The following is a 13,750-nucleotide window of genomic DNA, read 5'->3' as shown; positions in this document are numbered from 1 at the left end:
AACCACTGGTGTGGACGGCAAACAAATCAGCGGGCGCCTAACACGATGGATTGTTAAGTGTGAGAAATGTGATAATTCCACTTTCTGAAAAGGTTAATTAATGGTGACATCCTTCTAGGAGGAAGAGCAGAGGCGATTTCTGGAGGAGCTGGAGTTTGATGGTTGCCCCTTAGGCAGGTGTGTTTGGTTCTGTTTGAAAAGGTCATTGGCTTGATTTGGCTGCAACATTTCTTGCAGACTGCCCCAGGGCAACTATCGCGCTTTGACCTTGTTACACTCAAAATTCTGCTCTTCTGCCAAGATTCTATACTATATACATTTCACAAAACCTTTCTTTTTTTTTTTGTACCTGCATTATTTTGGACGCTCATAAACTCTTTTCCTTGCATTATTCATTCACTATTTTGTGACAGTTAATACTAAACCTACTTGCAGCACGGTCATAGATTCTGCCCCTGCAGCTGATGAGTCCTTGGCCAGTGGCTCCCAGATGGTTGTCCAGTTGGAGGACAAGGAGCAGAAGGCAGAAGGTTCATATGGCATTTGTGTCTATCTCTTGAGTAGACACAGACACAATGTTATTTACACTGACTCGCCGTGTCCATGACGAGGGATTGTCGGTTTGGCGTGACATTTCGCGGGGGTCGAAGGTCACCGGCGTGTAAACAAAGTGCGTAAATGTGTGCGTGTGGAGATAGGAGCAGGTGTGGAGCTTAGAGGCGCACGGCAGCCCGCACACAAACTGATTGGTTTTGTCCACCGGGCCGCGCTCTTCAGTCAGTGCCAATTAGCCTGCTGACATTCAGAGCAACGCGACAGGGCTCAGCGACGTATGAGAACATGACTGAGCCTGGGAGCAAGGCGGAATAGCATTTCACCGAGTATTGAAAATTGTGATGAGAATTTGGATTTAAAAAGGGATTCTTATATTTTTTTTTCACAACCTGCACCACCCCACTGTGCCTGGGAGTGATCTTTAAAGTATTTCTGATTCCCTCATCAACCTAAAACATGCTGCATACGGTCGTTCTGTCCTTGGCCGAGACACTTCAGCTCTTTGTATAGCCAGATACCTTCTTTATCCTGGAGGCAATTCACGTGCCAAGAACAAATGACTTTCTTTACCTTCTCGGCCTCCTCTACCTGCCCTGCTGTTTTACCTGCATCTCTCAAAGTCAGCCGCTTTAATTAGCCTCTATTCATTCACTGAAGGACACGTGCACTTCAATAGACCTTCGATGATTGTCTCGCATCCTCATTTATCTGCCTTGCTTTTCAAACGCGGCGGCTGAGGCAGTATTGACTTGGCGAAGGAAAGAATGAAAGAAAGAAAGAAAGAAACAAAATGCCGGAGTTGTACGCAGTTCTCGGCGTCGCTCCGCCCAAGGACGCGCCGGAGCGAGCCCAATGAATGCCAATGCACAGCTATTGAAATTCAATATCAAGTACTCTTTGCAAAAGCATCTGGCACGGCGCAGATTGAGAGGTGAACGCTCCTCTGCACTTGCACAGCGGATGAATGCAGAGCGCGGGTAATGAATTGGTCGTGTCAAGGACTCGCGGGGCCTGTCGCTCAGATAGGGACGCTGTTTGACCATAAACATCCATAAGAACACGCTTTGACGCCATACAGAAAGCCGCCGTCTCCCACACTTGTGTTTGTTTGTTTGTTTGTAACGCCGTGATTCAGCAGAAAGGGCTTATATAGTCATTAAGGTGGTAAAAAAATACACTTTGGAATTGGCATTGATACAGAATGAATTAAACAATAATAGCGCAAATTGGGCATTTTCTTTTTCCTTTTTTAGTTCTTGTTATTGCAAAAAAACTAATATAAATGCATTAGCAATAACAAAAATGGACTCAGGATGAATACAATAACAACAATATCAAATTTATTTTTGAAAGGCGGTGTATAATACGTTCTAAAACATGTTAAACTAAAGGTAAAGCATGTTCAAAGGCCAATAATCCTGTCCTTTCATGTTCATACAACCTCTGGTCACGACAATGCTCCGAATTACCTCTGAACCTTCTTTCATGCTGGTACTTTCTTTAAAACGTTGTGAACTACTTGCTGGTCTAGACACATCATTTATCCGGGGCAGTGTCACAACAACAGTTATATCAAATCAAAACTTCCACTGTCCTTCGACCCTCTCTCTGCAAAAGAACGAACAGAAACCCGGACGAGATGTGCTGACTGCTGCAGACGTGGCATAAATTGGTGCCGTGGCCTCCTCATCCACAGCTACAACAAGTCTCTCCCTGTTCATTACTGAGTCGACTCTTCTTTTCCCTTATTATTTTCAATTGCATCCGGTTGCATCACATCATCAAGTTTATTTTGTTTACACTGGCAGAGTTTGATGCTTTGTTTATAGAGACAGAAATGGCCGTTGGTATTGGTATATAATTTAATATAATACAATATAGAGTGGAATATGAGAAGTCTGACACATGGCTCAATGTGGTTCAGTGATTCATATTGTTACAGCGAAATGTGCCTTCTCCCAAGAACATTTAAAAAGTAGAACATAGTTCAAATAGATGGATGGGAAGGCTTTGAACAGTCTAATTAAAGTCAAAAATGTTATTAGTCTCAGAGCGAGCAGTTAAAGACATTTCAATCACAAGACTTTTTCCAATTATATGCACCATTTTACGTATTTTCAGCCATTACATTTGCCACGATTGATAGGCAGTTTAGGGCTAAACTATGGCCCCCGGGCCACATCCCTGATGTTGAATATAAACTAATTGATGAGTGAAACACTAAATATTGTCATAATCGGAGGTGAGAAAAGTATGAACGTGTTTGACACTGCGAGTGGTGACTAGACTGTAAATCCTGTACAGAGGGTTTCACTCTGGATTCAGGCGGCAGTTACCATGCCGCAGTTACCAGGCGGCAGTTACCAGGCCACAGTTACCATGCCGCATTTACCATGCCTCAGTTACCATGCCTCAGTTACCATGCCGCATTTACCATGCCTCAGTTACCAGGCGGCAGTTACCAGGCGGCAGTTACCAGGCCACAGTTACCATGCCGCATTTACCATGCCTCAGTTACCAGGCGGCAGTTACCATGCCGCATTTACCATGCCTCAGTTACCAGGCGGCAGTTACCAGGCGGCAGTTACCAGGCCACAGTTACCAGGCCGCAGTTACCAGGCCTCAGTTACCAGGCGGCAGTTACCAGGCCGCAGTTACCAGGCCGCAGTTACCAGGCCGCAGTTACCAGGCCGCAGTTACCAGGCCGCAGTTACCAGGCCGCAGTTACCAGGCCGCAGTTACCAGGCCGCAGTTACCAGGCCGCAGTTACCAGGCCGCAGTTACCAGGCCGCAGTTACCAGGCCGCAGTTACCAGGCCGCAGTTACCAGGCAGGTGAAAACTGTGCTAATGTTTCATCACGCTGAAATAGGATGAACATAAATGTGTCCAGATTTTTTCCCCCCATAACAATATTCTGACATTATTTTAACAATTCACCCGGAACGTGCTAAAACGTGCCTGTAAATGTCTTGGCTGAGGTTCAAGTATTACATGTAAGTGTGAATAGGATCATAAAATGAGCCAGAAACAACAAAAGGGCAGAAATATCATTAAATACCCTTGTTTGTTTGTTTTATGTTTGTTTGTTTGTTTGTTTGTTTGTTTGTTTGTTTGTTTGTTTGATTACACTGGATGTTTGAGCTAATTTTGAAAAGTTGTAATGACATACTAAAATAAATGAAACTCTAAGACAAAAAATAATGGTCATATGATTTTACAATACCCTGAATGTATTGTACCCAGCTCTTTATTTACATTTGTAATAAACTGGGGCACACGCTTTAATATTCCGTAGGACCAATCCCTATTGCCGCGGTAAATATCTTATAAAACATGTACTTTTCTCAAACATACTATACATAGTTTGTGACCAAGGTTACGCAGATCCAAAGACATTGTCATAGAAACTGGATCTGCTTTGATGTAAGTGTTCATTATTCTTACATTGTGGAAGATTATAATTATATAATAATAAAGCACACTCTTCTGTGCTGTGGAGTGTTTAGCTTGTAATAGTTTGTAGTGTTGAAAACTGCACTTTTCCTCACAATATTTTGGCCCCTGTCAAACCCTAATGAAGACAAATGGCTCCTCCTCTTCGCTGTTGGATCTGGAACAGGACCAGCAGCTTCAGAGGTCAAACTTAAACGTCCTTTACTATACTTTTATGTACTGCATGCCAGAGTTAAAACGTTCATTTTCCAACCAACAGTTTATCAAGGTTGTCTTAACATTAGTTTGAGATTTGTGGCATATTGGAATATTATCATAAAATTGTACTGGGACAATTTGCACACATTTACTGATCCAGTTCCATGTTTTTGCAATTAGTTTAGGGAACTATACTTCTCCATGTGGATACGTGGTTTGTAGACTTGGTTTGGTCCTGGTTTGTAGACTTGGTTTGGTCCTGGTTTGTAGACTTGGTTTGGTCCTTTTATTGTCCATGTTTGGATCCAGTTTAGTCCAAATTTGGATGCAAAGTCTGAAAGGACCGAGCTGATCGATCTTTGGTACAGCAGCGCGATGGACAATTCACCCAACGATTACTACTTTACATTGTCTTCTCATTTTGTAATCGTATTTAATCAAACCTTTTGTAGATTTTTCTCTCTTTTTCTGTCTTTTTCTATCTTTCTTTCTTTCCTTTTTAATTATTTTAGAGCGTAAAACACATACTTTGAAGACGTACAACTACAGTATGTGGCGGTAAATGCACCGTTTCAGTTTGCCGCCACTCGCCATTAAAAGTAACACAACAACAACAACATGGTAAAGATTTTGAGACATCGAGGCATAAAATCATATCCAAAAAGAACAAAAGTAGAAAAGCAGGACTTAATTTAGCATCTGACGTTTTCCTACCGACCAGGAGTTTCATCGTTCGATTCTTTTTGGACGTTAATGTGTGGTTATCCTCGACCGATCCGTCCGAACCAATAGATAAACGCACCCGACAAACCCTTAAATCCTTCCCGACCCGTTCCTCCGTCCGCTCTGCTCACGGCGTTTTCCTGTCTGTTGTGCAGATATCGACGAGTGTGCGGAGGGCAAACACTACTGCCGAGAGAACACCATGTGTGTGAACACGCCGGGCTCCTTCATGTGCATCTGCCACACCGGCTACATCCGCATCGACGACTACTCCTGCACAGGTAAACATCCCCTCGCTCCGACCCATCTGAGACGGAAAACATGCACTTTCAATCCTTTTTTTGCAGTACGATTGAGAAAAATGTAGGAAAAATACACGTCATTGCATTGATCGTGTGTTTTAGGCTCTGGGCTCTACATTATTGATTATGTCCTAATTTCAATGCTTTTTTTAAGAAACAGGAAGTCAGCAAATGTTGAATCATGTTTTTTTGCAGTACGATTGAGAAAAATGTAGGAAAGATTTTCATCATTGCAGTGAGCATGTGTTTTAGACTCTCTAGGCTCTACATTATTGATTATGTCCTAATTCCAATGCTTTTTTAAGACACAGGAAATCAGCATAATTGAATCCCATGTTTTTTGCAGTACGATTGAGAAAAATTTAGTAAAAATACACATAATTTGCTGTGAGCATGTGTTTTAGGCTCTGGGCTCTACATTATTGATTATTTCCTAATTCCAATGATTTTTTAAGAAACAGGAAATCAGCAAAGGTTGAATCCCATGTTTTTTTTGCAGTACGATTGAGAAAATGTAGGAAAACTTTACATTATTGCAGTGAACAGGTGTTTTAGGCTAATGTTTTTTTTAAGAAACAGGAAATCAGCAAATGTTGAATCCCATGTTTTTGTCCACTTTTTGTGACTCAGTAGAAAATAATACACGTTTCACCATTTCTCGAGGATTGGCCCAGTCATTTTATCGATATTAAACAATAAACCAGCACAACTCCTCTGCTTTGTAACCGATTAAAGCAAATGCATCCTAAACACAGATGCTAGAGAGATCATGTGATGTGTCTGAGGGGGAAACATGATGGAAGAGTGGTCTCACAGCAACAAGGACCTGAGTTTGATTCCGTTTTGTGCTTGTAGCGTGTTTTGCGCATGTAGAAAAAGGTCAACTTAGGGGCCTGGACTCTTCTTTTTAAATTAGATTGAGATTAGATCAGCAGGTTAAATAAAGGTTAAATCAATAACAAACTGGATGGTGTAAACATTTAGCCTTGTAATTGTCAGTATTTACCTCAGCTTATTAGTTTTCTTTCATTATTCTTCAAAAAGCTAATATTCACCAACAGACTTTTAAAAGGTTTACTAAAAAGGACTTTTCACACTCATTTAAAGTTCCCCCAACAGGTCGGACGACTCGCTGAACTAAAATGCATTTAAGATCATTATATTCTGAATTGTGCTAAAAATTATGAAAAAAAAGAGTAGCAATTTTTTTTAAGTTTATAATTTCACATTTTATTTTTTCAATTATTCGTTTGTAATTGCTGACATCACACAAGGAAACACTGGGCAAAAATTAATCTATTGTCACCAATTTATATATTTGACGATCAAAAATGAACGAGAGGGTTAGACTTTTATTTTGTTAAATGAATGTTAAGAGTGTCAAAGAAGTTGTTTATTTGTGTAAATTCTGCTTAAACTTTGGAGCGTCCCTAGTGTGATGTCACTTCCTGTCATTTTCTACATATTGTTTTAATGTTTTCTCCACAAATATCTGCTTGATTGGTGTAAAACTTGAATGTATACGTACGACAGGTATAAACTCACCAAATAAAGTCAAAATCAGAAAATCGTAAGAACCTGTCATACGCCCTTTAACAGAACAAAAAACAATAGGCAAATCTGTACGAGCAAAGTTTACCTGTTTATCCCGGCTCGACAGGTGAAATGACTCGACGGGCGCTTGTTTCGCCCCGTGCCGCAGAGCGAGCTGGCAGCCGGCACTGCTCCTCGTGGCCGGGGCTGGTTAATATGCATTATTTGAGATGGCTGTCAGGGTGATTTGCGGTGATTAAAATGAAACGCACCCGAGCTCCGGTCGATAGCTCGCGATCAGCTCCGTCAGAGGAGCCACGGCTGTCGGGACTGTTTACACTGGGCACATTATCAAGCGTATTTCTCACTGATTAATCCACTTTAAATTGTTTTAGAGTCGGTTCTTCCACTGCAGTCCAGCCTCTTACAGCATGTACTTTGTAACAGTAAAATCAAGGCAGTTCACTTCTAAAGGATGTTAACTTTAGTAGTAGATATAGTTGTTGTGGAAGTAAAAATAGTATTAGGGTTGTCGCAATAACAAATGTTAGTGAGAGAACAAAAATCATCACAATTCACGATTATTCACGATTATTGAGACTGACTAAGCAAGAGTTCTTTAATTTTGTAATTCTTAGGGTCTGGCATGTTACTGTTCTTCAGTTTTGTGATTGACTTTACAAAATTAAACTTTCGGACAGACAAAAGGTCTAGTTTTGGGCTCTATATTGAACCAAAAAAAAAGCTTAATTTTGCTTCTAAAATTGTCACAATTATTGTTTTTGGTTATTGCGATTACATTGTGGCCTGAAAAATCACGATTATCAATTAAACTACCGTATTTTCCGGATTTGGCTGGAGTGCTTATACTCCAGTGCGACTTATATATATGTTTTTTTCTTCTCTATTATACGTTTTTTGGCTGGTGCGACTTATACTGTGGTGCGACTTATAGTCCGGAAAATACGATAATAACCTTGACATCCCTGGATGAAAGTAATAGCACTAATTGTGGTTGTAATAGTTTACATTTCAAACATACACCACTTTGTAACAGAAGAAAAATATCCAGCCATAAGCAATCTTCCCCTCATTTTTAATTAAACAGAAAATATGATCATTTACATATTTTTTTGTCCACAAACGCATATAATTAGCTTGAAAGGCCCATTTCAAGTAGGAAGTAGCTCAGTCAGTGGAGTTTCTCGACATAGAGTGGTCAGACACGTGGGCGGTGTGATTCCAGCTCCCTCAGGTGAATACTGTTGTTGAGTCCTTGGGCCTCGCCTCACCGCCGTGCTCAGGTGTGTGTGTGTGTGTGTGTGTGTGTGTGTGTGTGCGTGTGTGCGTGCGTGCACGGTGCGTGCACGATGCGTGCACGATGCGTGCACGATGCGTGCACGGTGCGTGCACGGTGCGTGCGTGCACGGTGCGTGCACGATGCGTGCGTGCACAGTGCGTGCGTGTGAGAAGTTTGCGATGGAGTCTGAAGCTGAAGGAGCTGCGAGTCGAGCCAAGATCCATTTGTTGCTGATCAAATCACAAAGTCTGGTTCAAAGAAAAATGTCTCTTTTGCTTTCCGGCTGCGTTCGGTCTCTCACATTCCGCAAAAGCTCTTCCCGTTAAGACTTGAGATGAAGTGGGCTTGAAACGGCGTGTAGTTCAAGGTGAAGAATTTTAAAAAGTGTTGTTTTCAAGATGTGCACAATATGAATATTGATTATATAGTTTATAATAAAACTGCTGTCAAATAAGCTGATGAAAAGTTAAAATAGAAAGAATATGATGTTATAAACTTTCAAATAAGGGTATAAAGTGATATTTGTGCACTTTTGTAGGGGAAATCCTTACAGCTTGTCTGAAATGTTGTTTCTACAAGTCCTCAAAGTCATTTTAAAAGGTGTAAAATGTTTATACTTAGATATGTTTATGCTGAACTAATGCATACATTTTAAATAAATATCCATTTAATGTATACATAATTTGCTTTGGATCTACATAAATAATAATTAAGGTCTAATATATTTATGTGAGGTCTAATATATTTATGTGAGGTCTAATATATTCATGTGAGGTCTAATATATTTATGTGAGGTCTAATATATTCATGTGAGGTCTAATATATTTATGTGAGGTCTAATATATTTATGTGAGGTCTAATATATTTATGTGAGGTCTAATATATTCATGTGAGGTCTAATATATTTATGTGAGGTCTAATATATTCATGTGAGGTCTAATATATTTATGTGAGGTCTAATATATTCATGTGAGGTCTAATATATTCATGTGAGGTCTAATATATTCATGTGAGGTCTAATATATTTATGTGAGTATGAGGTCTAATATATTTATGTGAGGTCTAATATATTTATGTGAGGTCTAATATATTTATGTGAGGTCTAATATATTCATGTGAGGTCTAATATATTTATGTGAGGTCTAATATATTTATGTGAGGTCTAATATATTTATGTGAGGTCTAATATATTTATGTGAGGTCTAATATATTTATGTGAGGTCTAATATATTCATGTGAGGTCTAATATATTCATGTGAGGTCTAATATATTTATGTGAGGTCTAATATATTCATGTGAGGTCTAATATATTTATGTGAGGTCTTTTCCTATTAATCAACTTATTATTCACAACAACTATATTTATAAAAGTTGTCCAAAACATTTCATCTTTACAAATATGTTGGGTGATAATAAAAGCACTTCCCCCCATTTTGCTGTGTCAAATATTGTCCGTGTCTTCGTGAATTATGATGTTCCTTCGTCACAAAAGTCCATTTGTAAGTTCCTAAAAGTATCACATCTTTTAGAGCAGTATCAGTACCATGAACACATTCACCCCAACGACGCAGGTGAATGAAAAATGATCCAGCTGTGATTGACTGACAGCGACTTAAATCAAATAGAGTTTGATTGACACACACAGCTTCATTTAAATGACAAAACGTTTAATAGAAAGCCTGTACAACTTCACACGAAAAGTTTAGCTTTGCGTGGAAAACGGTGCTGTTCAGTCCGCTTGGCAATTGGTATTCATCATAATGTCTACCACAAAGCATTTCTCTTCCCTTCCTTCAGAAAAAAACAGTTTTAACTTATTTATTCTCCAGTCAGATGGTATCATGACAAATGTGGTGCGATTGCCCAAATTGGGAGTCTAGACAGAGTGAATCAGTGTTCGCTCTCACATCCTGCTCTCCAGCTCCAGAGACGAGAGCCACGCCACAATTAAAGCTCGCACGGAACTCCAACCGGTGTTATTATTAGCCGCTGTTGCTGTTGTTGTTGTTGTTGTAGTAGATGAAGTTGTTGTAGATTAAATTGTTTTAGTAACAGTTGTAGTAGTTGTAGTTGGTCTTGTTGTAGTAGTTTTTGTGTAGTAGTTGTAGTAGTATACAATTAATGCATTGTTCCGATATTTGCAGTTGTAGTTGTTGTTGTATTTTATGTAGTTGTAGATTTTGCGTAGTTGTAGTAGTAACAGAGGTTGTTGTTGTTGTTGTTGCAGTAGTATACAATCCATTGATATGAACAGAAATAGGTGTTGTAGTACTTTTTGTAGTTCGTAGTAGTTGTTGTTGTTGTTGTTGCTATAGTACTTTTTGTCGTGTTTGTTGATGTTGTAGTAGTTGTAATATTTGCAGTACGTTTTTTGTTGTAATAGTAGTACTTTTTGTAGTCGTTGTAGTGTTTTTGTTGTTGTTGTTGTTGTTGTTGTTGTATACAATTCATTGATAATAACAGTTGTAGTAGTTGTCGTAGTACTATATGTAAGTGCTGTAGTATGTGTTGTTGAAGTTGTGCTGCAGTAGATTCAGTGTTGTTGTTGTTGTTGTTGTTGTTGTGTACAATTCATTGATATTAACAGTTGTTGTAGTAGTTGTTGTAGTACTATTTGTAAGTGTTATAGTATTTGTTGTTGTTGTAGTTGGGCTGCAGTAGATTCAGTAGTATTGTTGTTGTTGTTGTGTACAATTCACTGATATTAACAGTTGTTGTGGTAGTTGTTGTAGTACTATTTGTAAGTGTTATAGTATTTGTTGTTGTTGTAGTTGGGCTGCAGTAGATTCAGTGTTGTTGTTGTAGTATTTTGTCTAGTTGTAATAGTAGCAGTGGTGGTTGTTGTTGTAGTTGTAGTATACATCCTTTTATTTACAGTATAAGGATTTAAAGGGGACAACAGCAAAATTGAGAACGTCTGGAGTAAGTTAGCTGGAAATGTTGTATTTTTAGGAGGTATTTATACATAAAAAGGCAGATTAAACTCATTATTCAAAAAATGAAAACACGCGCTTAGTTTTCTTGCACTTATTTTCATCATAAATAGTTAATTTCGTGCACGTAAAACATGGTAGCAATTCCAGTATTGTTGGCATTTCCAAACGCAGCACAATATTTATCATCCACACAAACCAGGAAACAGTTACCACTAAATAAAACATACATTGCACCAAAAGAACCACTTTCCACATTCAAACACAAGACGGAGCACTCTAGTCGAAGCGCGAGTGCGTCCTCCGGCCTCTAGAGGGCGAACGTTAAACCGCGTGAGCTCTTCTATAGTTTATATCCATCGCCACGTGCACCGAGCTCAAATCACATTATCCCATGTCGCCCTCTGCGTTATTTATTGCGGCGCCCGCCAGACCCCAGCCCCTGTCGGTTGTCGGCCTGTCGTGCACCGCGTGGCAGAGAACACCCCCCCTCCCAACCGCGCCCGCTCGCCTCATCCCTCCGCGGCTGTAATTAAAAAAGCCATCAGTGCCAATGCAAACGAACGCAGTGGTGTGCAGGGTTTTCCCGCCGAGTCATTGGAGGCTGAGTTATAGCTGTAAGACACGGCAACACAACGTGCGCCGCTCCAGAACTCCTGTTCCCCCCCATACCCGCCCCGCCCCATCCCGGACCCCTATAGAGCCGCGAGCTGCTTCCCCCGTGGAAAAGACAAAAATAGTACGCTCGAGTTGGAGAGAGGCTGGACGTCGAGGAAAAGATATTTTAGGCAACAGCGAAAAGTGAAGATTATAATTTCATGATTCGACTGGGATGTATAAAAGGGATGCATATAATATTTGTATTGAACAGTACATAAACAGTTCAGTTTCGGTGTTTTGGCAGTTTACAGAGGCTCTGAAAAACACAAAATAAGCAAATATGAATACGAATAGTTTTAGGATGTCGACATATTGTGTGTGCAAGTTTGTTTGCTAAAGATAAATTGAGATTCTAATTTGTTTGGATGGAAGTTTTGAAGCCGTACATCCTTTGCATGCACCGTCTCCACCAGATAAACAAATGTACGTATGCTAATGCTAACACCTTCAGCTACATGAGGCACAGACAGAACTGTGGTAAGTGTCTGGTATGTTAACGTAACATATTAACAGTTATTCAGATAACTATAGCATAAAGAACATGCTAACAAGTTTACCAAAGCATCAGTTTTACCCCAAATCACTAAATCCATTGAATTCTTCTTCCTCTGTGTCACTTCTAAACAACTCCACAAACTCCAGAGGTAGAGGAAGTGCAGATTCTTCTTCTGCGTCGCTTAGAGCCTAGAGCGCCCTCTTGTGGTTGCCAGTGTGAAAATAACAAATAATGTCACATATAAGTCGCTCTGGAGTATAATTCGCTCCCCCGCTAAACTATGTCCGACTTATAGTCCGGAAAATATGGTAATAGCAGGAATCAGACCAACGGGATAAAATGAAATTACATTCAAACTTAATTTGGAAATGGACAAATTTGAACGACGTTTTGTGGTCTGCTCTCTGCTTGTGTTCGGTTCGTTTTTGTGTTTTAAGTTTAACCTTTTGAAGAAAAAAAAAGAATGAATGAAAAAAAGAAAGAAAACAAACAAGGAAAAAAGTAGAATGACATTTGTGATAAGGTCACGCCTCCTCTAAGGGCTATGAAACAACTATAGTAATGTGCATCTTACTCACAGACGACTGAATTAAACGTGGCAGGTTAGTATTCACAGCGAGAAGGTTCTAGTGTGAGACGGAGCGCTTTCTTGGTCGTCCTTTTTTGTGATCTATCTTCTTGAGAAAACCAACCCTCAACTAGGGAAAGGTTACACTGACACAAATGAATATCTTGACTTTTTGAGAGCAGATGACAATAATCAGACCAAATTATTGCAATCGTTGTGCTCAAACGTTCCGGCAAATGTCACGGTTCAAGTTCAAGCATTGCACATAAAGCAAATGATCCGTAAAATGTACAAACGCGGCGCAGAAACATCACTTTAGACACGTTTGAGCGCTTTCAATCTTGAATAATTGTGAATAATTTTGGTTATACTTTCATTTCAGTTCAACACAATTTCCTTTTAATTCAGCCGTTTTGATGTCATCCATAGTTCGACGCCGCTCCGCTGTGGCCAATGCAGTTCTGTCAGTTATTAATAAGGCTTGAACGTCATAGACTTTTAAGTTCGTTTGCGAGCACTTGAGATCAATCTTTAAACCCGGCTCGGCAATCTCCAGTCGCCGCGCGCAACGGTAAGCCACACGTTTTATATCACCGCGCTCGCGACCGCCTTTAATCTTCGGCGCTGCGGGCGAGTTGTATTGTCGTGCTCGTTTGTCTTTCTTCCCGATTCCCGGTAGAGATTAATGCCTCCAAAACCCGGCGGATTAAAAAACGTGCCACTGTATTTTATGGTCGGTCGCATTAAAGCGGCGTTAAGTTACTCACGGCGATACTGCCTCCGCCAAGTGTAAAAAGTCAATTTGTGTAATTACGCCGGGCTTATGCGGAGGTTCGGCGTAATGGCTTTTTCGCCGCGGTTGTGATGCGGCGCGTGAGGTAATCCGTATCGCAAACATGAAGAACAGACTCACTGAGATGGGAAAGAGGGCGGAGTGATAATACTGCATGATACGGCGAGAAAAGCATCGATACCGCAACAATAAAATATATGGCAGCATTGTTTTTAAAAGGAAAGAGGATCAGGTT

General features: G+C 40.1%; 1 protein-coding gene across 1 annotated transcript in view; it reads left to right on the top strand.

Annotated features, from left to right (window-relative positions):
• The window catches only part of nell2a (neural EGFL like 2a), a 211,982-nt gene that overhangs the window by 93,810 nt on the left and 104,422 nt on the right, over positions 1-13,750 (top strand). The window contains exon 13 of the mRNA XM_072434961.1: positions 5,086-5,211. Coding sequence (XP_072291062.1) covers positions 5,086-5,211 — 126 coding nt within the window. The remainder of the gene's footprint in view (positions 1-5,085; positions 5,212-13,750) is intronic.

This window comes from Eucyclogobius newberryi, unplaced genomic scaffold (genome assembly GCF_026437365.1).
Source record: "Eucyclogobius newberryi isolate DKJ021-1_F unplaced genomic scaffold, fEucNew1.0.hap1 SCAF_7, whole genome shotgun sequence".
NCBI classification, from domain to species: domain Eukaryota; kingdom Metazoa; phylum Chordata; class Actinopteri; order Gobiiformes; family Gobiidae; genus Eucyclogobius; species Eucyclogobius newberryi.
Note: the sequence above shows the minus strand (reverse complement) of the source record. Positions and strands in the feature narration are given on the sequence as shown.